General features: G+C 38.0%; 1 protein-coding gene across 4 annotated transcripts in view; it reads right to left on the bottom strand.

Annotated features, from left to right (window-relative positions):
• Positions 1 to 27870, bottom strand: part of DLC1 (DLC1 Rho GTPase activating protein) — a 413805-nt gene that overhangs the window by 198710 nt on the left and 187225 nt on the right. For all 4 annotated transcript variants that reach the window (XM_065947630.1, XM_065947635.1, XM_065947634.1 and 1 more), the window contains exon 5: positions 8902 to 8935. In XM_065947630.1, coding sequence (XP_065803702.1) covers positions 8902 to 8935 — 34 coding nt within the window. The remainder of the gene's footprint in view (positions 1 to 8901; positions 8936 to 27870) is intronic.

The raw sequence follows: 27870 nt of genomic DNA, 5'->3' as shown, positions 1-27870 counted from the left end.
ACATAATGTTATAGGTCAATACGCTGCAAAAACAAACAAACTCAAAGAAAAAGAGATCAGGTTTGAATTACCAGTGGTAGAGAGAGGGAATTGGATGGAGGTCAAAAGGTTCAAACTTCCAAGTACAAAATAGTAAATACTAGGGATGTGATGTACAACATGAGAAATATAATTAACAGTGGTGCTCAGTTGCTTCAGTCATATCTGACTCTGCGATCTTATGGGCCACAGCCTGCCGGGCTCTTCTGTCCATGGGATTCTCCAGGCAAGAATACTGGAGTAGATTGCCCTTCCCTTCTCCAGGGGATCTTCCTGACCCAGGGCTCAAACCCACATCTCTTATGTCTCCTGCATTGTCAGGCCAGTTCTTTACCACTAGCGCCACTGCTGTATGTTATACAGGAAAGTTACTAAGAGTGTAAATCCTGAGTTCTCATCACAAGAAAACAAATTTTTCCTATTTATTTTGTATCTTTATGAGAGGATGGATATTCACTGAACTTCTTGTGGTAATCATTTCATGATATATCTATGTCAAATCATTATGCTGTATACCTTAAACTTATACAGTGCTGCCTGTCAACTAAATCTCAAGAAAATTGGGAGGGAAAAAAAGCAGTTTATAATATTAGCAGTTGGGAGTCACTGGAATATGTTTTCTGGGAAGCACAATGGTTAGAAAAATTAAGACAAAAAGCAAAACCCCAGTTTGGTGGGCAAGTGAGGGATTTTAATGACCATTCTGCTTAAACATCACTTGTAGAATTCTAGAAGATCATTTCTACATGATAACAGTAGTTAGGGCAAAATAGTTTCTTCTATTCATGAACCATTCTCCTGAAATGGCCAAACTGGTACTCTGGACAGCCTTCATATAACAATATGAGCATCAGCCTTTTCTTGGGAATTAGTTTCTTTATTATGATTGTAAATTACTGTCTGAGATGTCCCACTTAGATAAGCCATATCTCAAAATCATACTTTAATTATAAAACAGAAATACTTAGAGATCAATCTGGAAGAGATATTGGTCTCAATCTTTTACCTATAGAAACATAAATCAAAGTCCTTAAAACCAATGGAGGATCAAGAAGAGAAGAAAAATACAATCACACCAGCAGAAATTTTGGTCATTTCATACTCATGTCAAAGTAATACCTCTTATATATACCTTTCCAGGGAAAATGGCACCTTTCTAAAGAAATTAGAATAATATACAATTATCTTGTGGGCACATATTTGTGTGTATATTCAAACTATTAATAACAGTAACTGAACTGCAAACTGTGGACTCTATAAAGGTAAATATTTGAAGGGATCAGATGATCAGATATGATTTTCAAACTAAATGCAAGCTGTATTGCTTTGTAAATAAAACTGATACAAAGAGGCCTTTTCATAAATTGTCTTTCTTCAGGGGAGATTAAAAATGACAAATGAACTTTTCTACTAATCAAAGGTCAATGTCAGTTAAAATATGGAAATGCAGAACTGCTTCATGAGCTGGTCCAGGTAGTTCATAGCCACCTCTTCAATGCTGACAGTCATTCTTTCAAGGGATAAACTCAGATAGCAAAATGTTCACAAGACTTTTTAGAGGAAGAATTTTCAAGCTTGTCAAATACTGTGAAAAGCTAAGGTCACTGATAGATCAGAGATGAACTAAATGCCAGTATGAGTTGTTTGGTAAATCACATAAATGAATTGATTTAATACTGTTTCTTGAGCATCTGCTCTGTGCAAGATCATATACTGGGTGAGGGCTGACAAAGATTAAATTAAGGGTTTATGCCTTCATGGAGCTCACAGCCTGATGTGAAAGGGAATTCATGAACAGCAATACATCATAGGAATCATTAAATACTGTAAAAAGATACCATTTTTGATAACCACTCCAAGTGCAGGAAGCAATATTTGAATGGCTACTTGTTAAAAGAAAAATTATCATGCACTTGTATTGCTTGTAATATAATTGAGAAGAAAAGGAAATACGTTTGCTTGGTTCTGGTGATACAGTAGCTTTGTTTTACCTACTTGGTAATAAATGGAATGCCAATAGAACATTAAGACACAGACACTGGAAAATATTCTATGAATTCAAGATCTTTGGCATTTAAGAATAACTTACTTATATTTTTCACGAATTCTTTGATACCTGAAAGCTAATGTGTTTTCTCTCAACAGCCCAGTCAACCACAGCCAACTTTTTCATGGATTAGTTTACATTAGGTTTTAGAAAAACTGAGAGGTTATTTGTGGGCATACCCTAAATTCCTTTCTCATAAAAAATCAGGCAAACAGAGACCATAATACTAAGAAAAGTAAAATAAGTGAGTATTTATAAACCATTAGTAAAAAAACTAATGAAATTCATTTTCTGAGAGTGAAAGGAAATAAAGAATTTGGAATGTTGGCCAAAGACCAGTCTAGCCCGATAAAGACAATTTTCAGATCCTGTTTAATCCTGTGAAACAGCTGGGGGTCTTTGCAGTACAGAAAGTGTTTCACCTAGAAAAAAATTATAAGATTCTACATTTGGCTTTGGGAGTATTGTATTTGCAGATTTTAAAAACATCTAATTTATCCATTCATTTACCAAATATAGGGCAACTATAATAATGCCAGGCATTGGAAACACAGAGCTGAATGAAACAAAATTCCATCTTGCAAGATGCTTAGAGTCTAGTGAGTGAGACAGCCCTAAAACCGACATGATTTGTACTAAAATGGAGACACAGAATAGGGCACAGTCTTTCAAAGAAGAATGCTGAAATTGAGCAGTCCTAGTTTTGTCTGTCAAATCTTTTTGGATCTATCAATATTGGAACACGATTGATAGAGTGGAATCATACATTGCATGGGTAGGTCTCTGAAATAAGACTGGAAAAGGAGGAATATCTTCACGTTTAAGTTTTTTTCTTTTTGTTATCTTCATTTTCCTTCTCAGTGGTCAAAGGCAGCCAAGAAAATTAATACCAAAAGGCACCGTGTCTGGGCTTTGTTATTTACTATGTTTACAAGGAGCTTGTAATGAAATTGTGAAAACCTTGTTTTCCCCCCCTTACACATGTCACAAGGAAGTGCTTGATTTCTATGTTCTGTGTTGCCACAACATAAAGTTTAGACAGACTATGAATCTGTTATATGCCTCTGAAAGCTATCTTTCACAAGTGTTTCAGGCTATAATCATTAATATCTTGATTTTTAACATTTTCTGACCAAGAAAATAACCTAGAGACAGGCAAACAAACATCCGAAGAAAAATGACCAATGAATGTAACCAAAGTTCAATTCTGAATCATCTTTCTCAATGGTGCCCTTTGCACATTTGTATGGAATAGATCCCCAAATAACATCATTAATTAATTATCTAGTTGAGATACTTGGCAGTTGTGTGGGTAGCAGGCATAAAGAAGAGAGTTGAGGCGGGGAGTCAAAATGTTTTAGAACCATATTAACTCTAAAGATTGAAGCCAAAGCATTTTTGCAATTATAATTAATTGGTTAACATGTATTTACAGAGCACCTACTATGTGCCAAGAGCTGTTTTAATTACAGAGCACACAAAGATGATATTCCTGATCTAGAAACACTCATTGTCTAGAGAAGAGATCATACAGAAAAGCAAGATGACAAAACACTAATTGACAACACAGAGTTTTCTAGGAGCACAGAAAAATCAAGGACTAATCCTGCCTTGGAAATAATTCATGAAGGAGGTGTTATTGTTGGACAAGTAGAATTTTTCAATCAAAAAATGCAAAAAAAATTGTTATTTTTGGCTTATGATTGTGGTATATTTTTTATGGGTTGCTCTGCAGCCTAACAAAGTTTGTGTTATATGATTTAACTTTAGAATGAGAAATTTCATATTACTCCCTATGACTACTTTTCAAATATGCTTTAGTCACATTTTGGTGACTAAAAAGCACTGATAATTTTCTAATTTACATGTCTTTGGGCAATAGAGGACACATTCTAAATAGTAAGGATGGATATTTTTCTCCCCCATGTGATTAAATGAAACTCTATTCATTTTGATAAAGATAGACATGGTCCATCTCTTCTCTTTTTCCTGAATAAGTCATTTCTCTTTTTCTCCCTCTATCTCCACCTATCATCTGTATTTTTAAAAAGGCAGTTGCATGATCTACATAGAAGTAGAAAGATCAAAGTTAAAATGGGTTCTGTGGCTGTATATTATGACTGAAGTTGGACAAACCAACCAACCAACAAACACAAACGAACAGAAAGAAGAGAAAATATTGGTGGGCTTATCAGTGAAACCCCTAGCAGGAAACAGATGGCAACCTGGGTAAATTGAGGGGAGTTTAATAACAGAAGTATTGATAAAGGTGTAGGGGAACCACAAGGCCAGAGAAGAGAATGATTTAAAGAACATGGGAATTTGGGTGGAAAATGCCAGCTGTGATTCCTCGGGAGGCAGATGGGGGAGTAAATGACCCAACCTCACAGCCCTACTGTCCTTCCAACCATTATTCTCCTGTTAAGGCTCCTCGCTGGTGCAACAAGAAGACAGAAAAGAGAGCAGCCCAAGCTTCTGCCCACACTGGTCCACCTCCAGATCACAGAACTGGGGAGAAGGAAGGTGGAGGGTGAACTACAGGGGTGACATGGGCATATCCAGTGCAATACACAGCATCCAGATTACAAATGGCCAATGATGTCAAGCAGGAAAGTTTGATCATATCGTGCAATCAGTAAGGAGGTTAACAAAAAGCTGAAGTAGGAATCGACATGATCAGGTGATGCTTTTCAAAGATAATTTTGGTGACAGTGTAGAGAGTGAACTGGTATAATGATAAGTTAAGGTGGGGAAACCAGTTCTGGACGCTGTTTCCAAAGTCAGCGCAAAGTGGAGGGCTGCTTTAAAACAACAGCAGGGAGAATGAACATGGGGTGGTAGGATGGCAGTATTGACAGGACTATATGCAGGAGGCGAGGGAGGGAGGGTGGGCGCTGAGTAGACAGGATCCAATTACCCCAGCATCTAGGACATACATTTCTCAGGGAGTAATCTTTTGTGAAAAATCAAAGATTATCTATTCACTTGAGAGAATTTCACATTAATAGAGCTAAGAATTTCTAAAGAGATGTTAAAATATGGACAGGTCTGCCTACACTGTGATAACCTCTGTCTGAATGGACTGACTCAGAGGCTTCCGGAGAAAGTGATCTCTTTCTTCCACATGGACAGCTGCTCAGCTGTTAATTGGTGCCCCGAGGAAGTGTTCAAGAACTCTGAGCAGACACAGGCAGAAGTAACACAGCTAGTCTCTCTGGCTTGCACATGTGGTGGTTATAAGCACAACTCATTATCACAAGACACAGCTACCATTTTTCAGAGCCTACTTTGTGCCAAGCATTGTAGCCTTACAACACGGCAGCTTCTTTATTTACTCTCTAGAAATGGGAAAATGAAGAGATTAAGGAACTTGCTCAAGGATACACAGGCAAGAAGCAGATGTGCTGGAAAATATACCAGTGGCTTTGGCTCACTCTTTACAGATTCTGGTGGCATAAAGAAAGCTAACTGAAATTATTCTGTGTTGGATACAACTACACATACTGATACTTGTGTGATCAATTCTGATTTTTTAAAACAAAATGTATTGGACTCTTAGATCTGGAGAACACACATTCCAACATAGAATTTCTTGAAAACAATATTTTTATTTGATTCTTTTCTTGTGAGGCTTTCTGAATAACTTGGCTTAAGAATTTTTCTTTGAGAAGAGGAAAAGGAGGATGCTGGCCCAATGCAATATTCTCCTCTAGAGTTTGAATTCCTTCTGGGCGAGAACCATATCTTGTTCATAACAGCTTCCTTGATAAAACCTAACATGATGCTTAGTGCATGTTGCTGTTCAGTACATATTTGTGGAGTAAATGGACCAATGGGATGGTGTTTAACAACAACAGTCTTCCTTTGGAGGGCTTTGTCATCCCAAGATGGCAGAGAAGCAGCAGAATGATTCCACTAGGCTGAATTTATGTAGCAACACAGATCAGAAGAGAGGACAGCTACTTAGACCCCACACTGGGGCAACCACACAACTGCAGCTTAAGAATTATTAATAGCATGCTCCCTAAATGATTTTGTTTAGAGCTTCACAAAGCCTGGTGGAGCTGGTTCCAGTTGGCTTGGATGAGAGGTCACACAGATTAAAATAGACTTTCTTAATAAGAAACAATAGGCTACATTCATTTAGCCAAACAAAAAAAGAAATGACAGGCCTTAGGGGTGGGAATGAAGCTTAATCCTATTTAAAGGCTCAATTAACCCCCAGAAGATTGAGTAGGTCCCCTGCCTTTCCTGTCACTCCTCTGTCTAGCAGAGCTTAAAAACAAAGATTCATAAAAAGGATAAAGATATTCATATTTGTATGTAAAACACTCAAAATATTTTAAATATGGCATAATAAATTTTAGAAATTTAGGAAATTGATTAGACTTTCATAGTTCTTTAAAACCTTTTGAAATGAATCATACTCTCTTTTGAACTGGCAAATCTGTTGCAAACTGAATAAAATATTCAAACATAAGCCTCTATCTTCACATATAAATTCATTGATTTAAAAAACCATTTCTTTCTTGTATTTATGTTCTCAAACAAAATTGTATTTCCTCCTTCTTGTATTTCCAATTATGTTTCCTTATAATGTACTGTACATTCTCAAGAAATCTAAATTAGAATCCATTCTGGAGTTAATTTCAATCATTCTAATGTTTTAATGCACAAAAGCCAGGTTCTGCTCAAATCAGCCCATCCTGGGTTAAACGTCTGAGATGGGGCATCCAGGGGTCCGCTTAGGTCATACATACGAACTAGTGCATCCGACCTTTCACAAATCATCTGTGAATGAAATTTATCAACTTAAAAAATTTCTGCCCCAGGAGTGTAAAAATGACCCAAAGAGATAATTAAATAGTGACACTTAATTTCATGGGTTTTGTTGTTGTTGTTGTTATTGTTGAGGAGGAAAACATCTGGGATTGTGGCTTTTAAAAAGTGGTGTGTGAATTATATGTATGTTTTCTGTTTAATTAGCTCTTTGTTTTAATAGAAATGTCTTTAAGCGGCGCTTGATAACTGAGGTGCTTCTCCCTCGCACACTGACATCATTTTAGTGGCAGAAAAAGTCTTCACCTCTTCAGTCTCTCAAGCAATGGCATTTCCAGCCTTTCTCCCCCTGCCCCTCCAGCCAAGAATTCCTGTCCTAATTTTCTCCTTGGGGTATGGAAGAATGTGCTGATTTTCTGGAATAAGATGACAACTTTGCTCTGTTACACCCTTTGTTTAAATGGTAGCCAATCCTGCAAATTACAGAGAATGTCACAACACAAGATAAAACACAGCTTTGGCTAACTTCCTTTTTCTTTGTGATGCAAATGCGCTCTTCACCATTAATGTTTTGTTCTAAGGAGATAGCTAATATATTAATTATTGAAGGTATTAGAGCTCGGTAATGGTAATTTGAATCTGTTTAGTATATATCATTAGTCCAGCGCATGATACCAACACATGATAAACCGAGCAGTTTTTCTCTTAAACTGACACAAGATACCAGTTCCATGTTTTTCTTTTATTTGGAAGGTTTACCTTTCAACATATTAGACAGAAGAGGCTAGACACAGCCTAAACAGAGGAGAACACTTTAGCTCTTAGAAGGACATAAACTATGAAAACTTGTGTGTGAAAACTATCTGGCAGCAAAAATCGAGTCACTGAACTTGACACAACATCCCCCATAAAACAATCCTATCAGAACAACTCTAATGCATTAGTGTAAAGTCACCTTTTAGATGATTCTATAAACTTTTAATTTAGCTTTTAAAAATTACACACATCAAAGAGCTAAGTGATGTGCTTCAAGCTTGGTAAAGCACCTTTAATCTGTTTTTTAAAAAGAGATTTTTTTTTTTAACACAGAAAACGTTAAGACTATATTGAGGATGATCAACAGATTGTTAAAAAGCATACCATTCCACCAACCTGAGTCTAATTTTTCATATTTCTGCATTTCTCATTAATCCTCATCCACTTCCCATAATACTGTTAAATAGTTATAATTATAGCACAGAGCACAGAAATATATTATCATTTTTCTCTAATTAACTATCCATATCACTTCACAATTATATTTTTGATGGTATGACATAATCTTTAAACAAGCACATCTTTTTCTAGGACTACTAAACAGGATACTAAAATTTTTAAAAACCCTTCATAATCTTGGTCCCTCAGTAGCCTCAGGGGACTGATTCCAGGACTCCCTGGTGGACACCGAAGTCCATGTACGCTCAAGTCTCTTACATAAAATGGCCCAGTACTTATATACAAGCTACACACATCCTCCTACATCCTTTAAATTCATTCTAGATTAGCTATAATAACTAACACAAAGTAAATACTATGTAAATAGTTGCCTCTGTGGCAAATTCCAGTTTTTCGCTTTTGCATCTTTCTGGAAATCTTTGCTTTTTCAAATATTTTTGACCCAGATTGGTTGAGTCCATGGATGCAGAACCCGTGGATACAAAGGGCTGGCTGTATGAGCAACAGATCTCCAAAGACCATTCCTCAGTACACTGAACAACATTTAATTATTTTCCTCAAGAAAACAGTTGTGATCACATTTACAATTAAGGCCACAAGAATTACACACCTTATTCTAACAAGATATAATGTTATGCTAGAAAACCATATTTTTTCCTCGCATTTTGAGCAAAACTTATTTTTCTAGGAATTCAACCATAACTTTTGACCAGAAACTGAGGAGATGTATGCATTTTAGATATTTAATGAAATGTCCATATGAAAGATGGAATTTTATTCTAAAATAGATAGGAGTGAAAACAAAACCAGTGTCAACTTACCAGCCTTTTCCTTCTCTGAAATACCTGGAATCGCCTGAAAAAGAAAAAAAGTCACAAATTGTGGTATCATTAGAAGGAAATAGCAAATAATATTATTAGGAAGAAAATGATGCCCCATAAATGAAGCAAAAATTAAATACAGCCTGACACTAATAATATCAGAGAAGAGGAACTGAATAGACATTATTTTCCCCAAAGAAGGCATATAAATGGCAAACAAGCACATGAAAGGTGTTCAGCATCACTAATCATCAGGGACACGCAAATCAAAGTCACAATGAGACATCAACTCACACGTATAGAAAGTCATTGTCAGAAAGACAAGAGATGAATAGTAGAGGTGAGCATGTGGAGAAAAGGGAACCCTTGTGCACTGATAGTGGGAATGTAATTTGGTACAACTATTATGGAAAATAGAATGGCAGTTTCTCAAAAAGTTAAAAATACTCTATACTTTCCATATATATGATCCAACAATCCCACATCTGAATATATATGTCTAAAGAAAAGGAAAGAGGATATCAGAGGTATCTGCACTCCCATTTGCTTTGCAATATTATCCACAATGGCCAAGATATGGTAAAAGCCTAAGTGCCCACTGATGGATGAATGGATAAAGAAGATGTGGTATGCATGTGTGTGTGGTTGTGTGTGTGTGTAATATTATTCAGGCCTGAATAAGAAGGAAATCATACCATTTGCTATAACATGTGCCTTGAAGGCATTATGCAAAGTGAAATAAAGACAAATACAACATGGTATTTTTAATATGTGGAATCTTAAAAAAAAAAAAAAAGCATGAAACGGAGAGAGTAGAAAAGTGGTTGCCAGGGGTTGGTGGAGTGGGAGAAATAGGGAAGGATTAGTGAAAGGTATAAATGTTCAGCTATAAGATGAATAAGGTCTAAGGATTTAATGTAAAGCATGGGGATTACAATTGATAACTGTATTAAACAACTGATATTTTTTTAAGAGAGTAGAATTCAAATGTTCTCACCAAAAAAAGACAAATATGTGAGGTGATGGATATATTAGTTAATGAAAGAGGGAATCCTTCCACAATGGATGTTTTGTGTGCTTAGTCACTCAGTTGTGTCTGACTCTGTGAGCCCGTGGACTGTAGCCCATCAGGCTCCTCCGTCCATGGGATTTCCCAGGCAAGAATACTGGAGTGGGTTGCCATTTCTTCCTCCAGGGGATCTCCCAACCCAGGGATTGAGCCTATACCTCCCGTGTCTCCTGCATTGCAGGCGATTCTTTACCCTCTGAGCCATCAGGGAAGCCCTTCACAATGTATACATCAATCAAATGATGTTATGATTTGATATATATATAATCATCAATCAAATGATGATTGATTTGATATGTATATATCAAATCACTACAATGCACACTTTAAATGTCTTAAAATTTTATTTGACAATTATACTTCAATAAAGCGGAAAAGAAAAAAAGAGAGAGCTGTGGCACTGTCGTAAAGTCACTAGATCCAGTTAAGCTCATTGTAAATCAGTCATGTGTTTTCCTCTCTGAAGACAGACTCATCTCACCCTTAAAAGGTATTGCAATAAATGAAACTAAAAACACTTTGAATTTGGATCGAACTTTTTATAGTTCAATTTCTTTGTCCTATTTTGGGAGGCAAAGAAAGTTAATTGTTTGGTCAGTATCTGAGCCTTTCAAGCCTCTGTACACTCCTCTAAAGGTTCAGATTCCTCCTTTATAAAAGGGGGATAAATACCTCGACTTCACAGGGCTGCTGAAAACACCAGATGTAGTGGCTTCTGTAAAGTACATGAGGTCCTTGGGAAAAGACAGCCGCTCTATTTGCTACTATGGGCACTGTTCCAATGAGCGAATTACTGAAATGAGAGGTTTAGAAGTTCAATTCCTAGTAACGATTATCTATCACTATTATTTAGAAACTAGAATTCAGGATGAGATGTCTTCAACAGACTTTAAGGCAGAATAGTGTAGTTCTACTCCTTGTGGATACCGTAAAACAAACTAAGGAAGTGAGCTTCTGATTGCCATTCACCTCAGCCACTCATGATAAAATACAGTTAGCATGAGGGCATTAACTTTTATTGGAAAGCTTTTTATAAATCTATTTGGCCCACTGAGATTTCACGTTTTCTATGCCACAACCGCTGACCACACAAGATGTCTACAAGTATGTCTCTCTCCCCTTCTTAGCAGACAAAGTCTTCAGAGTTGAAGGAAGAAAAATAGGCTCAAATGGGAAATTAATTTCGTTGCACATGTGTATGAGAGAGAGAGAGAGAGGGAGAGAGGAAATTTCATGTGCACCTCTATTGTAGATCAGCCTAAGAAAATAATATCAGTCTCCATTTTTGGAAATCTCAAAGATCAAGACTCATATCTTTGTGAGATATTGATTATTGAGAACCGCACCTTTGGAATTTACAGGATTTGGAGATTGATGCAGTTTTTCAAATAAGGGGAAAATCTATGGATAAAAAAATGGAGGAGGATTTGTAAGCTTGATCTACCATGAAAGCATATTTTGATTTAATCTTGATCTACCTTTAGTTGTTCACTTCTTGTTCTCTGGCTGTGAATGCTGACTCTGCATCCTGGCAAAGATGCAGCCCTGAGGAGAACATCCAGTTATTAAATGGCAGAGTGGAGGACCACATCCAGACAGCAGGGCATCAGATGGACTGCACAGGCTTCCAGCCCTGTCCTCAGCACCCTTTTATTTACAGCAAGATCATCTGATTTCTTCTTTGTTTCAAGAAAAACTTCTCTGATTCTGTCTTCCCTTGACAAGAAAGTCATCCTACAGCTTTGGCAATGTTTGTTTACTTCTTATGTCTCTATTCTGGGAAAAGTCTAAGAATGGAATTAAATCCATACTATATATTTTAAACCTAGCCCCAGATTTGTCCCCTGACTAGAGATAAGGGCTTTTAAATTAAATTTTCTCTTTTGTTTCAAGCAAATAAATAACAAAACAAAATAGAAACCCTTTCATTACAAGATTGTAAAGGGTGGTAATAGGTAATTGACTCAGATGGTAAAGAATCTGCCTGCAGTCCAGGAGACCCATGTTTGAACCCTGGTTTGGGAAGATCCCCTGGAGAAGGAAATAGCTGCCCACTCCAGTATTCTTGCCTAAAGAATCCCACGGACAGAGGGGCTTGGTGGGCTACAGTCCATGAGGTCGCATCGAGTCAGACACGACTGAGGGACTAACACTTTCACTTTCATGGAGAAAGTTCCCCAGTGTATGAAGAGCTAACACTTACTAAATTCTCAGTATGCACAAGGTACAGTTTTAAGATTTTACCTGCATAAACTCACTCAATCCTTAGACCAACTCCATGAAGTCTTAAAAGTATAGCAAGTTTTGTGAGGTCACATTAATAGAACGGAAGCCAGGACACAACTACTCACATGCTGATCTTCGAGATCACTAATTTCAAAACACTAATAATCAGAGAATTTTGAAACAAAGGAGAAGAAAGGTCTGCAGAGGCCCTATGGGCAGATATTGACTTAGACCACAAAATACTTGTGCAGGATGTCTGTATGAAACATTCAGAAATTCTCTAAATAAGCTCTCTCTTCTTATGGCTAAATTGTTTTAGACAAATTGAATGTCTTATCCCAATTCCAAGGAGACCAGTGACAGGCCTTCTCCATATTTTATTCTATTTGATTACAAAGTGTGTAACCAAGCATGTGTAAGTAAATATTTAATAAAGATATTAATCAAGTTGCCCTATCAAACAAAAATATTTTAGCCTCCAAATAGCCAGATCCAATATGTCATGTAGACAGTGCCAGTTACTTTAGAATATCACCCCATGCTCTGCATGATTCTTTAAACTCACCTCCAAAACTCACTACCAAACTCTTTAAACTCACTACCAAAACTCACCTCCATTAAATAACTGCAATGACTGTATTAGCACATGAAGAAAGGAAAGTCAAAGTTTAATGTACCCAACATTTAATAACTTTTCTTTTAAAGTATAATCACATAGTAATAACAGCTGGATATCCTTCAGCTGATTTATATTTGAATTTGAGGGAGAACCATCTCTTTAGAAAATGGTTTATGAATACACTGATTAGATCTGTGAAATTTTCTAGCGATGAAAGGCAATATATTAAAAAAAATGCTGACACCTGGTTTTCAATTAATTAAAGCTATTTGTTGTTTCTTAATTAGCAGCAACTTTTTTTGTATGTGTGCAATTCATGATCCAGTTGAAGAAGATACAGGAGAATAGTTCCACTCAGAGGCTGCTGAATGACAATGATTAGCACGCTTATTGGAGTGCTACCCAGGCAGAAATGGCATGGTTTTCCTGGGTGTTGAACCCTTGGGGAGAAAGTGCTGGCCAGGAGATTTCTTTTTGCCTTTGATGTAAGAATACTGGAGTGGGCTGCCATTTCCTTCTCCAGAGGACTTTCCCACTCGGGATCAAACTCAGGTCTCCAGCATGGCAGGCGGATTCTTTACCACTGAGCCACCAGGGAAGCGCATTTCTGGGCTTGGGAAAAAAAAATCACTTCATGCAAGCTGTCTGTATTGTACAAAGTAGGTGTTCATCAAATTTTTGTGGGAATAAAAAACCAAGTGTATATTTGTATATATAGCTTAAGTAATATGCATGACTGTTGCTTATGAGAAAGCTCCCATAAAAAGCATATTTTTGAATTCATTAGGGGTTCTTTGTTAATAGCTGCCATATGTTTCATTTGAACTGTATCCTCAGGAAGTGATTTAACATTTCTGGCAATAAAGCAATTAAGTAGGATTTTCCTGCTGGCCATATGGGTTCGCTGTAACTTCATATTTTCTTCTCTCATTTCTCAATGGAACAAAGGGAAGTCTACTAATAACTTCCAAATGAGAGAAAAAAAATTATTCATGGTCTTTTGTTATTTTTCTCTGTGATATTCAAATGATAGGCAACAACCTTTTCTGTGGCTATCCTTACCTTCCAGTAGTTCTCCACATGCAAAGAGTTTCATTTATGTTGATTTGTTGAGGTGTTTTACAATTGAATTTTTTAAAAGCCATTAAAGAGAAAGCTTTTTAGTAAAAGGGGAGGAAACAACTTACTTTCTGTTAATGAAGTCTTTTAAAACTGTGTGTGGGAACCTAGACTGTGTGTGCGTCTGTTTATGTTTCTGGACATGAAACGTGTTGGGGAAATGCTCATTTTGATGTGCCTTGCGGAAATGCTGTAGACATACGTTGATTCATTTGGTCTGTTGCTAGAATGGCTTTCTGCACTTACAGAAGGATCTCAGCTGGATACCTTTTAGGAATTTATACCAGCTACACAGAAGCTGCTAACATAAAGAGTAACATAAGTAATGGATGTTGTATCTGAATCCATTTTATAAAATGACAATTAAAACATTGTAATTGATCTTGGTGATTTCTAAGTTCATCTTAATGATTTCAGGTGAAAATGGAGTAGGATTTTTCCCCTTTAATATGTCATTTTTATTAATATGTCAAGTCATATACATTGTTGTTGTTCAGTTGCTAAGGTATGTTCGACTCTTTGCGACCCCGTGCACTGCAGTACGCTGGACTTCCCTGTCCTTCACTATCTCCCGGAGTTTGTCCAAACTCGTCTATTGTGTCCATGATGCCAGATCACCCTCTATCACTCCCTTCTCCTCTTGCTCTCAATCTTTCCCAGCATCAGGGTCTTTTCCAATGAGTCGGCTCTTCGCATCAGGTGGCCTGATGCTCCAAAGTATTGGAGCTTCAGCGTCAGCACCATCCCTTCTAATGAATATTCAAGGTTGATTTTCTTTAGGACTGACCATTTGATCTCCTTGCCATCCAAAGGACTCTCAAGAGTCTTCTCCAGCATTCATTCTTCAGTGCTCAGTCTTTTTTATGATCCAACTCTCACATTTGTACCTAACTACTGGAAAAACCATAGTACCTATATGGACCTTTGTTGGCAAAGTGATGTCTCTGCTTTTTAATACCCTGTCCAGGTTTGTCACAGCTTACCTTCCAAGGAAAAAGAGTCTTTTAATTTCATGACTGCAGTCATCACCTGCAGTGATTTTGGAGCCCAAGAATATAATCTAATATAAAAATATATAATATATATATAATACAGAAATGTATATATATAAATAAATTATATATATATATATAATATATTATACAGAAATGTATTTATATATCATCTATGTAAGTTATTTTTTTCATAGTGTTTTGGAATTGGGATGATACCAATTGGGATGATACCATCAAGAAGGCCTTTTGAAAGAACTCCCTGGCAGTGCAGTGGTTAGGACTCCACACTTCTACTGCAGGGGGGAACAGAGTTCTTTCTGCTTGGTCCCACAAACCATTAAAAAAGTAAGAGACCTTTGAAAGTCACCCCCATACAACAAGGGACAGCGATGAGAGGCTGAAAGATGCTACTTGTAGGTTCCATGTAGGGAAAAATGCTATCATTTATTTTGTCCTTTCTGTCTTTACAGGTAGTGCTTATTTTGTATGTTTTCAAATATTAGAGATGTTGATGCAGAAGTGTCTGGAATATTGTCTTTTTCTATGGGAATTTTTCTCTATTTGCCTTCTTAAAAATGGGAAGAATCAGTGACAGAGTAGATTATTCCTTTCCTTTAAAAGCATTCCCTTTTATTCCCACAAAATATTATACAGTAAATTTCAAAGTGCACAATTATGTCCATAAAATTTGCAAGAAAATGTCCCTCAGTGATGGAACTCCCTCAGTCTCAGAGGAGAGCATACAAGAGTCCATTGTGGGCACAATGGACAAGAGGAAGAAGTGGGAAAGTCACTTTTTTGTGTGAAGACATGAAAGATAACATTAAAGGAAAGTAGGTACACTGGAAAATGGGCTTGTTTCCATGTCTGTTTACAGACTCTTTTGAAATGACTCCTGTCTGTGATATTGTTAACCAGTCAATGATTTCTGTTTGCTTTCATCTGAACAAAGAAGTTCATTGAGAAAGCTGTGTCTGATTGGCAATCTGATATCATCTGTTGTGGTTTACAAAGTCTTTCTTCAGCTTTGACAGTCATTTTCACTGAAAACATAGACTTTATTTTTAGAGCAGTTTTAGGCTTACAACAAAACAGAAGACGCTACAGAGATTTCCCCCTAAGTCCCTTGCCTGGACACATGCATAGCCTTACTGTTATCAATAACTCCCACCAGAATGGTACACTTGTTACAACTGATTGGCCTACATTGTCACATTATTAGCACTCAAAATTCATAGTTTATATTCATGTTCACTCTAGGTGTGGTCTATTCTACAAGTTTGGACAAATGAATAAAGACAGGAAAAAAGTAAGTGTTAGCTGCTCAATTGTGTCTGACTCTTTGTGAAGGCTAAGCTTCTCTGTTGGTGGAATTCTCGAGGCAAGAATATTGGAATGGGTAGCCATTTCCTTCTCCAGGGGATTTTCCCGACCCAGGGATCAAATCTGGGTCTCTCGCATTGCAGGCAGATTCTTTATCATCTGAGCCATCAGGAAAGCCCCTGTATAAGGACATGTATCTACCATTATAGTATTGTAGAGAACAGTTTCATTGCTCTAAAAATCCCCTGTAAATCCTCTGTACTCTATTCATCCCTCTCTCCTTCCTAACCCCTGGTGACCACTGATGTTTTTATTGTTCCCATAGTTTTGCCTTTGCCTGAATATCATATAGTTGGAATCAATATAGCCTTTTCAGATTGGCTTTTTTTCACTTAGCAATGTGCACTTAAATGTTCCTCTGTGTCTTTTCATAGCTTGACAGCTCACTTCTTCTTAGCACTAGATATGTTCCATTGTGTGAATGTGTTAGTTTTTTACCCATTCACCTACTGAAGGACCTCTTCGTTGCTTTCAGATTTTGGCAATTATGAATAAAGCTCCTATAAATGTCTGTGTGGGCAAGTTTTTGTATGAACGTAAGTTTTCAATTTCATTGAGTAAATACTAAAGAGTGCAATTGCTGTAAATGTGGGTTTAGTTTTGAAATGTTCATTTTTTGATGACACAGAAATGTGAATAGTTGTATTAAATAAGTTGCAGAGGGTTTACCCTTCTGACTTCTATAGTCTTATCTAATAGTGTGTGTGAGATTCATGAGCAGAGAACAAAGTTCTTACTTTAACATATGGTTAATAGTTGAAAGGTGACTGGTGAGACTTCCCTGGTGGTCCAGTGGTTGAAAATCCACCTTCCAATGCAGGGGACATAGGTTCAACCCCTAATCAGGGAACTAACATCTCACATGCCACAACTAGAGAGGCCCGCACACTGCCAACTGCTGAGCCTGCTCACTCTAGAGCTTGTGTTCCACAATAAGAGAGGCCTGTGTGCTGCAATTAGAGAAAGGCTGTGCACTATAATGGAGCCTCAGGGCAGCCAGAAATTAAAAAAACTAAATTTAAAAAAGATGACTAGTGATAATCCTCTTTTCCTGACCCTTTCCAGATATAATCTAACACATACCTCCCTTTCAAGAGCAGCATGGAGATTGCTCACTGGTTTAACAATGTGCATCAGACCCAAGTAGCTCGAGACAGCTCACTCCTGATTGATGGAAGCGTCAGGTGTGGCTGCCGTGTGCGTCCTCGGTGGACAAGCCATTTTGTGCTCTGGTGCCTGCTGCAGCCTACACAATACACAGAGTCTGGCGAGCTAGGAGGAGACGTGGGCGAGGTGCATGTGACGTGCGCATACATGAAATGTGTGGGGAAGCAAAGGTGGAGCAACTCTGGCATAGAACGTACAGAGCAGTAGGGGCCTTCCTGCTACAGAGGTGCTGGTTATTCACTGTAGGAAAATCTTTAATAGTAATAGAATTGTTGGGTAGCAGGTTTCTTTTTTTTTCCAGTAGTTATTAATATTAACAGCTATTAATATTAATATTAACAGTTATTAATTTTAACAGCTCCTTTAGCTCTCAAAAACATCCCAGTTTGGACAATAATTTATATGAGAACAAGGATTCCATCAACAGCATCCCATGTCCCTGGTTTTAGGGTAGGCTTGGCCTGTGGAAAGCCCCAGTATGAGATATAAGGCTGTGATATTATTTATAATAAATGTATCTTTGGATCTTCCATCCCTTTCCTAGCACAGGGCTCCTAAAAACACTTGGAATTTTCTAAGTTAGGAGAGTGATAAAAGGTGTCTTCTGTTATGCTAATAAGGTGACTTTTGACCCCACATAGAGATGGGGGCTGGCTGCCAGTGCAGCTGGGGACCGAGTTCAGTTGCCAGTGGTCAGCGAATTGCCAGGAGTCACACCTACGTAAGGAGCCTCCAGGAAAACCCAATGGCCAGCTTCTGGGTTGATGAACACCTGGAGATCGGAGGACACTGGTGTGCTTGGAGAGGGCGTGTTCCCATACCTACCCCTTTGCAGTTCTTTCATCTGGCTGTCCCTGAGTTATATCCTTTCACAACAAACCACTAGTCTAGTAGCTAAAATGTTTCTCTGAGCTCTGCAAGCCACTATATCAGCTTAGTGCAACCCAAAGGGGGAGTCAGTGGAACCTCCAGTCTACAGCCTGTTGGTTTGAAGCACAAGTGACCTGGGCTTACAAGTGGCATCTGATGTGAAGGGAGGGGGCAGTCTGTGTGACTGAAGCCTTAACACCTGGGATCTGATGTGACCTCCAGGGGGATAGTGTCAGAACTGAGTTACATGGAAGGATACTCAGCGGTGTCTCAAGAACTGCTTGGTGGTGTGGAGGAGACCCTCTCCCACATTGGAAATTGATTCCTAAACCCCTCCAAAGGGGAAGGATTATTTATTCCTGTGGATTCTACAGTTGCCTTGAACTGTCCTTTTACCCAAGGTCATCATTGCTCTTCTCAAGCAGCTAACTCTGCAGACTTTTCCCCTCTGGGTCCTGCTAACTTCTCTTTGGGGCCTTGAGGTGGTCATGGCTCAGCTAGGGGTATGCCCTACTGGTTATTGCACTAACCCTTGTATTTCTCCTCCCTTATGACTTTGTAAATAGTCCCTTTGTAACTGATCCTTCCCTCCATATAATCCTATTTTAAGTGCTTCTTCTATTTCCTACTGGAGCCTGAATTGGTACACTTCTCTTCCTTTCTTTCTTCTACGAATGTGCACAAAAATTCCATTTCTCCGCTTGCTCCCCTCTTTCTCTCTCTGTGGGGCATTATGTAGGGTACATATGATAATAAAATAAAAAGCCTCAAGAACCACTGATGTATCTTTTAATGTCTATTTCAGTCCCAGAAAACTGCATTTCAAAAATATCAATGAATTGTGAGCCTTCTGAGAAATGAAGTTTGTGACACTGACACATTTTCAACTTATGTTAATATTGACAAGATTAGAATCATTGAGGATAAGGAGTATAAGACTTGGGGAGAGCAATGCACTCAGAGAAGGCATGAAAGCCTGTAAACTATAAGATTAAGTAAAAATATGAACAGTTAGACACATTTTTGTTTTTAAATTTAGATGGAAGGATTGGAAGGATAGCTAGCCATAGCAAGTTTGAAATCACCAGCATCCAGCTAGAAGTGCTTCAACGCTAATTTTCTATATGAAATTTGTTAAGTGCATTTTGCACATTAGCCATAAAACTGAGACTTTGTAGACATATGAGGGCCAACTGAAACTGACATATAACTTTAGAAGTCAGATAACATTTTGACTTCTTCATTAACTAAATGTTCTGCTAAATATGTTTTCAACAAATTTTTATCAAAGGCTGAGTAGGAGACAGGAGGTGGTGGGAGAAAGCAATGGTTCAGAGTTTTAGAGAAAAGACAGGGTTGAAATGACCATGTGCACCACTTTTTTGACTAGCATCACTAAGGAACGAGTGCTCGTGTCTTCCCAGGGTGGATACCCAGGCAAGGAGGAAACAGGCAGGGTGGGGATGGCCTGGATTAAGGGCACTAGGCAGAGCCAAATGGGGAGGCAGAGTATAGAAGGGGAGATGCTTGAAGCGGGACCATTAAGAGACCTGTGTTTACAGAAGCAGGTGGAAGCTGAGGAGGACAGAAAGAGGTTGAGAAAGGAAAGGTGGAGAGAGAAGTGGGTCAAGAAGAGTCACGTGATTGTAGGGATCAGAAAGGGTAGTGTTTTGGGAAAAACTGGACAAAATGGTAAACTGCCTCACTGCCATAGGGAACAGGCAACACGTATTAAGAGGTGACTCTTATCCAGCACCTACTCTGCGCCAGGCACTCTTCTAAGCACCTGGCACATATTAATTCATATAATATTAATAAAGTGTGTAAGTTCCTCAGTTGTGTCCAACTCTTTGCGACCCTACGGACTGTAACCTGCCAGGCTCCTCTGTCCACTGAGTTCTCCAGGCAAAAGAATATTGGAGTGGGTTGCCGTGGCCTCCTCCAGGGGATCTTCCTGACCCAGGGATTGAACTCTAGTCTCTTACGTCTCCTGAGTTGGCAGGTGGGTTCTTTACCACTAGCGCCCCTTGGGAAGCCACAACTGAGTGAGCTCTCTCCAAAGCCAGGTGCTGACGAGGGGCACTTCAGACGGAGCTCGCTATCGCAGACCTGGGATTTTTCATCCATCAGCAGGGATGCCAAATGGCTAATTTATACTTAGAAGGGGTATACCTTTCACCATGGTCAAAAGTAATTGGTTTAGTGGATATTTAGTTTATAAAAACATCTGTGATTATGAGCACATCAACAAAAATGAAAGCATATAGGAAGCCTAGAATAGACACCTGACCCCAGAGAGCAACTGCATGATAACTGAGGTCCCATTTCTTCCCCATGGCAAAGAATCCTTGTAGAAATCATGTTATCAAAATCGCCCCACTACTGTCTGCTTCCTTTAATCCACACCTTGGATCCTTCTCCAAACATTGTTCAATTCTGTGACTTATTGTTTAAGCTGAAAAAAGCTAGTTTGGGTTTTAAATGATCAAACTGGCACTAAGTTAAAAAAAAAATCTATTCTAAACATTAACAAGATGCCACTCTATTATCTTAAACTCTTTTTGATCTCCATTTGGAATATATGGCCTCATGGTGACTTCTGCTCTCCATGAAGTGGGTTAAAAACTTGTCCAATCAATTCTTTTTGAGAACTTAGGATCCTGTTGGGGTAACTCCAAACTTTTGTATTGGGTGCCCAACTTCATCCAAGGATCCATTCTCTGTACTTAACAAAAGAACATGTTTGGTAACATGTTTTAAAATTAAAACATGAAAATAATGTATTTCCTATTTTTAAGGATTATAATACAGTAAGATCCCCAAACCACAAAACTGATGTCATCCCAATTACTTAAAATGTAGAATCTAGTACCAGGAAAGAATAACACATTTTTTGAATAGTTAGGCTTATTAACCTACACAGGACAAAGAGAAATAGTAAAGGAACTGAAGACAGTGATGTGATCCCAAAGTGAGCTATCTAATCAGTTCAGTGCATTTGGATAACAAACAGAAAGTTCTCTTTTTTCCTCTTTCCTATGAACCTCTGTCTTTTCTATAGGAAATTGGCATTATATTAGCCCTGAGTCAGAAGCACACTTCATTCAATTCTCAGGGTTTTCAGAAATTTCTATCTTTATTTTTTTAGGTAAGAAACAAATATACTTTTAAAAGGACTGTTATTTGCAGGCTCTCCTGATAATGATTCACACAAAATCCACATGGCCCAGATGAAGGAGTGATCTATTTTTAAGTGTCTTTTGTAGAAATTCAGTAAATGTCTCACATTCTCTGCTAGGCCTACTTTTAATTCCCACAACTGTTTTTCTTACTATTTGGGTCAAAATTCAATTAATAAACAGTACTTTTCCATATATTCTCCATGCTGAGAACTTTGAGTATTAGAAAATTAAAGATTTATTGAGGTAGGTCTGAAAATATTTCTATTCAAATGCCTTATTTACATTAGGGTTTTGAACAATGATTTTTTTTAAGAACTATAGTAAATTTTATTTTATGATATGCAAAATTAATAATAAAAATAAATCAAAATTGCTTTTATTAAATGCTTTAATTTGTTAATCAAAACATTTAAGATAATATCTACTGGCTCTCTTAACTAATACCTATTGCTATTCAATACCCTTGATCATTTTGGTTTTGAGAAACAACCATAAAATAAACAAATAATATAGTTTTAATTGTTATAGTTAAATGTTTGGAAGATTTTTGTTCTACTTAGGCAAGGACTGTAGTATTTTTCTCTCTTTTTACCCCTTGTAAAACTTTCTTACTTTGATAGGCACAAACTGTTACAGTGAATTTAGATTATTACCTTGGACTTCATATAGAGTTGACATTCTACCATATAATTAATCCCCAAAGGAATTAAACTGGGTATTTGGAGAACTCAGAGCGCGTTCTATAGCCTCAAGAAAATTAAACACTTTAGATCACAGTTTTCTTAGTTATAAAGTTTTAGCATATCTTTAAAGTTACAAACTTTAAATAATTCTTAATTTGTGCTGAAACGTCACGAGTTTCTCTTGGAAATGTCTGTCAGCAAAAAACTTAGCCAAACTGAAACCATATGAGTTCTAGGAAGTAATATTTCTTTACTGCATAGAGATGGTATTACCCATAGCATTTACTGTGATAGTTTTAATATATGTCCAGAAATCTTTGACCCTCCTTCCTTTAAAAGCTGAAGGCTCATTCCCTTCTCCAATAAAGTATGGTGAAGAGCAACTTCAGACGTGATGTTACACAAAGCATCGCAGCTTCCTCCTTGCTCTCTCTTCTGTGTGGCCTGCACTAGGATCAGCTAGTTCCCGTACCATGAGGACACTTAAGTCCCGCTGTGTGGTTCACATGGCAAGGAACCAAAGTCTCCTGCCAACAGCCATGTGAGTGAGCCATACTGGAAACATCCTCCAGCCCTAGTTATGCCTTTAGAAATCTTGACAGTAAGCACAGATCAGATGCTAAGCCAGAACCAACCAACTAAGCTGCTCCTAAATTTCTGACCCACAGAAACTGTGTGGGATCATTCATTGTTATTTTAAGTTGTCAAATTTCAGGGTAACTTGATATGCAGCAATAAGTAACAAATCCATTTACCTGTATATTCAAATAAGGAATTTATGACTATCTTTTGTACACATCTGTGAAACTATAACTGAACTAAAATTCATCTTATTTCCTGGAGAACTAGATTTTCTTTCATGCTCCTTTAAAAGATTGTTTCATGGGGACTTCCCTGGCAGTCCAGCAGTTAAAAATCTGCACTTCCTTTTCAGGGGATATGGGTTCTAACCCTGGTGAGGGGACCAGGATTCCACTGCCAGGCAGTGTGCCCCCCCCACAAAGCCATATATTTGGAAATTAATAAACATTTCTAAATAACTCGTAAAAAAGGCTGTTTCATGTTCAAAGACATTCATTTGCTCCTACTATACAAAATCACGAATTTCCCCTGCTACAATTAAGTAGCATGTTCTTTTGTGGCAGACCTGATGTAAATAGGCAGAACAATTGGCCTCTATTCTTTACAATTTTTCTCTTATCATTCTTTGCAGCTAAGTATTCTGCTTGGGTTGATGACCATCAGTTATTAGCATATTTATTGAGTTCCTCTGGACATTTTAAGCAAAAATAAGAACTATGCACAACATAATAAAAACTTAGTTCTACTGTTAGGGAACTTAGATTTTTCAACAGGGAATGATGTGAGCATACACAGTTGGGTATATGGTGTTCACACCATGTTGACACATACACAGACATAAGGTAATGCAGTAAAGTGAATGCCTTATTGTTGTTAAATAACAATTATATATTGTTTTATAATAATACATAAAATATAACATATATATATATGTATATAGAAATATATTAAGTGTCTTAATTTATCCTTACAGTAATCCTATGTGGCATCCAATAGGCATTTCACTTGGTGGTGGTGTTCTTTCTTTTGAAAATAGATTTTCTCTGATTATTTTTTCTGATTATATCTTAGAGACTTAAAAAATATGGAAAGATACTCTAGTGCAATGTAAGTGTAAATCAACCCAGCAAGCTGGCTTATGAATCATGTGAAGTAGTACTGTATCTCAAAGCATCCGATTCTGTGGCTTCATTAGAGCCCGTCGGCATGGGCTGCTGAGCACAGTAGGGACAGTCTGTTACCTGAAAACACTGCCTACAGGGTCTAACACATCAGACTGAAATCTCTGAGTTTTACATCAGAGAGAGATCTGGCAATGTTTTTAAAAATTTGCATTGTTTTTGCTGCTGTTCTCTCTCAAGTGAGTTCATAAGGAAACTCTCTAAAATACCACTGAAAGCGCAGAGAAGATTTTTAGTAGCTCATATTATTGACAAACATGACGCAGACATGTCTCTAGGGCCGTTCCTCAAACATGACTTTAAGGTAAGCTCCAACTTTATCAATAGCATATGACATCATTCTTTGTCTTCTTTTCTGTGTTAAACTGAATAAGATCTTAGCTTCCAAACCAAATTCAAACCATGTACTTTTACTAATGAGGTAGAAAATGGAAATTTTTTGTTTTTATTTTTACAAATCATAATCTTATTGCACAACAAGCATTTGGAGAGTCTTTACTAAACAAAAGAATTTGGAACTTAAACCAACCAAAATACAATTATAGTTGTGTTTTCCTTGATAAACATCGAAAGTGTTATGTTTGTGTGGAAAATATACATACATGTACACATTTTAAGGCCATTATTAGAGTATCAAATAGTCTTTTGACTATACTTTGGTGATGCTATGAAATGATTATTTACCATAAGATAATGCAAGTGACTGACTTGTTTAAACACTAAGTGCTAAAAACATTTCTGCTTTTCTTGAAATTACATGGGCATGTAAATGACTTCACAAACAGACACACCTGGGAGTGAGGAGCATAACGAAGAATTTTTTTAAAAGAATTTTGTAACTAATGGCAATTATTTTACAAAACAACTGAAAAAATAAATGAGAAAACAGAAATCTCAGAAGTTGATCAGTCTTTGCCTGTATAGCCTGTTTAGAGTCCTGAGAGCTTGGAAAGGAAGTAAAAGTGAGGCTGATGAGCTTTTGGCTTTTAGACCTGAGCCAGTCCCTCGAGGACACTGTTGGATTAGCTCGAATGTGGGGAGGGAGGGATAATATGATTTACAGAAAAAGGTTTTTTCTTGCTTCCAACAGTCCTACTAAATTGCACAATCCTTCAACAACACTCCTCAAACATTTAGACATGTTCTGGGACAATAATTTTATGCATACACAAAGATAATCTCAGAAGGCCATAAATGTTGTCCTGCTACATGACAGGTTGACAAGTGGGTGGTTTCTAAGGACCAATCATAAGGTGGAGACACAAATGAGGCAGGCTGAGTGAACCATTCTCAGTACATAATTGGCCTTTCATGTGAAGACAAACAGCTGCTAGAACTTTCTGGAAAATTCTATAGAGGTTTAAGAATTCTTAGAACAACTTTGGCACTATAATAGACGAAAGTTAGCACTGAATAATCTCTGGGAAAAGATTGCCTTCTTGCATCACATTTTAAAACATGAGGTGGTTTATATTTATTCCAAATTCAACTAAGAAAATGGCTCTATCGACCATTCACTCAATATATAATAAAACTTAGTATTACAAGGCAATGAGGAGGATACTAAAAATTATGAAGTATAATTCCACGTGTCAGTAAACTTGAGATTTAAGAGAGAGAAAAAGACATCCACATGCAAATTTCAATAACAATTCAAGAAAACAAGAGGTGATGTTTGACAGTAAGAAGGTCTAGATCTTTATTTAAGGAAGTCTTACACTTAAGAGTATTATGTGAGTAACAGTTGCGTGAATGCCTGCTAAGTCGCTTCAGTCATGTCCAGCTCTTTGTGAACCCATGGACTGTAGCCCACCAGGCTCTTCTGTTCATGGGATTCTCCAGGCAAGAATACTGGAGTGGGTTCCCAGGCCCACCTCCAGGGGATCTTCCTGACCTAGGGATCAAACCTGCATTTCTTATGACTCTTGGATTGGCAGGCCAGTTCTTTACCACTAGTGCCCCCTGGGAAGCCCGAGTATCAGTTGACCTCTACGTATTTTTTGGAATGTGGTATAGCAGAATGCCCAAAGGCTCACATAAAAGTACACACAAGTGTGTATATATCTTGTCATTCAGAACTCGAAAGCCACCTGCTGCTTTCCCCTGTCAACTTACTAGGTTGGACAAGCAATATCATGGGCTCCAATACGTTGGAGCTCCAATATCTTTCCTCCACTAAGTCCACCAAAAGAACCTGCCACATCAGATATATTTGGGTAATAAAACAGGTAGAACTAGGATTTCTAGTTCTCAGATTAGCAAGGTTAGTGTTTCTCAGACTCAAGTGTACATCAGAATCATCTTCTGGACCCTCCTCCTAGGGTCTGAGTCAGTAGGTCTAAGGTGAGGCTCAAGAATTTATATTTTCTTTAAGTGATATCACTGTTGCTGCTCCAGCGGTTATACTTGGAGAACTGGTGAGCTAGAAGACCATATTGGTTTTATCCTAGTCCTGAAAACAGAATCTGTGGCTGAAGTCTGACATGTTGATGGAAAGGATGGCATGAGATGATCCTACAGAATTAGGTGACAACTAGGTTATATAGAATTCATGTTAAGCCCTGACAATCTCTTTGTGGGTTTTAAGTAGATGAGTCATGTGATCTGATGTGCAGTATTCAAAGACCATGACGGCTGCCTTGAGGAGAATGTATTGGGAAGAAGAGGATTAGATCTAAGTACTGCCAGGTAAGAGGTGATAGTTCAGGGCTGGTGATGAAGATGGGGAAAGTGATCAATTATCACTTACATTTTGGAGGGAGAATCATTAGCAGACACATGGCAGTGGATTGTTTGTGGGAACATGGGAGGGGTAGATTCCCAAGAAAATGATCAGCCTTCCATCCCAGGGAACTGAGAAGATGGAGTAGTGGAGGGAGGGAAAACTGCAAGGGGCGTGGGTAGACTGGGTGGAGTCAATTTCAGTTGTGGACAAGCTCAGTCAGACTCTTTTAAATCACTGGTTACAGGAGTGTGAAGATCAGAAGAGAGGTCTGGGATGAGATATGAGTTCTGTGGGACCTAAAACTTACGAAAATGGGGCTTCAGAGTATGGAGGTGCCACATGGGAAGAGAGTGGGCCTGGACACTGGTATTGAAGGACCAAGTTGAGAAGGAGTCAGCAGAGCAAACTGACAAGGACTGGAAGAGAAGAAAGAGAAAAACCTGCAGCGTGTGATGTCATGGGGGCTTAAAGAAGCAACATTTTTGAAATGAGAGGGGCAGTCTGGAGATGGAGGTGATGCTGGGGTCAAGAAAGATGAGAATGAAAATACGGTCACTTGATCCAGCAACAAGGAAGTCAAGGAAGGCTGAAAAACCAGCAGAGGCAGATGTGGACACCTGGTAGGGAAGCTGGATTAAGTGAGTTGAAGAGTGAGAGGGAGGAGAAGAAACAAAGACATTTACTCACTGAATCACTGATTCAGACATGGATTCATCCAATTCAGTTTTAAACAAATATTATGTGAGCTCAGCCCTGGGGGAAAGAGGAAGGATCAGCCACTTTGGAGTGGCTCATTACAGTCTACAACAGGAGAAAAAATGGCAAACACCTTCTCTTGTGCCCGTCTTCCTGGACTTTCCCCAAAGAAGTATTGCTTTCTGGAGGCATAAGTATCTTCTGATCTCATAGACCTTTCCAATGCTTTCACACCAAGGTGTACATAAAAAAAAATGATAATATTGGTATAGATCACTAAGTTGACTAGAAAGGGTGCTGAAGGCTGGAGTTATGTCATAGACAAACACACCCCTCCACACTTTAAGATACACAGAATCATCCCCAGACTGACTCACCTCAACCCAGGTATGGTCTGTTCTATTCACATCTAGGATTCATCCACCAAAACTATGGTTCAGGAGCCCTGGTAGAAAGTAAATACTCTCTGAAA

The sequence above is a fragment of the Muntiacus reevesi genome, chromosome 10 (genome assembly GCF_963930625.1).
Source record: "Muntiacus reevesi chromosome 10, mMunRee1.1, whole genome shotgun sequence".
In the NCBI taxonomy this organism is placed as follows: Eukaryota; Metazoa; Chordata; class Mammalia; order Artiodactyla; family Cervidae; genus Muntiacus; species Muntiacus reevesi.
Note: the sequence above shows the minus strand (reverse complement) of the source record. Positions and strands in the feature narration are given on the sequence as shown.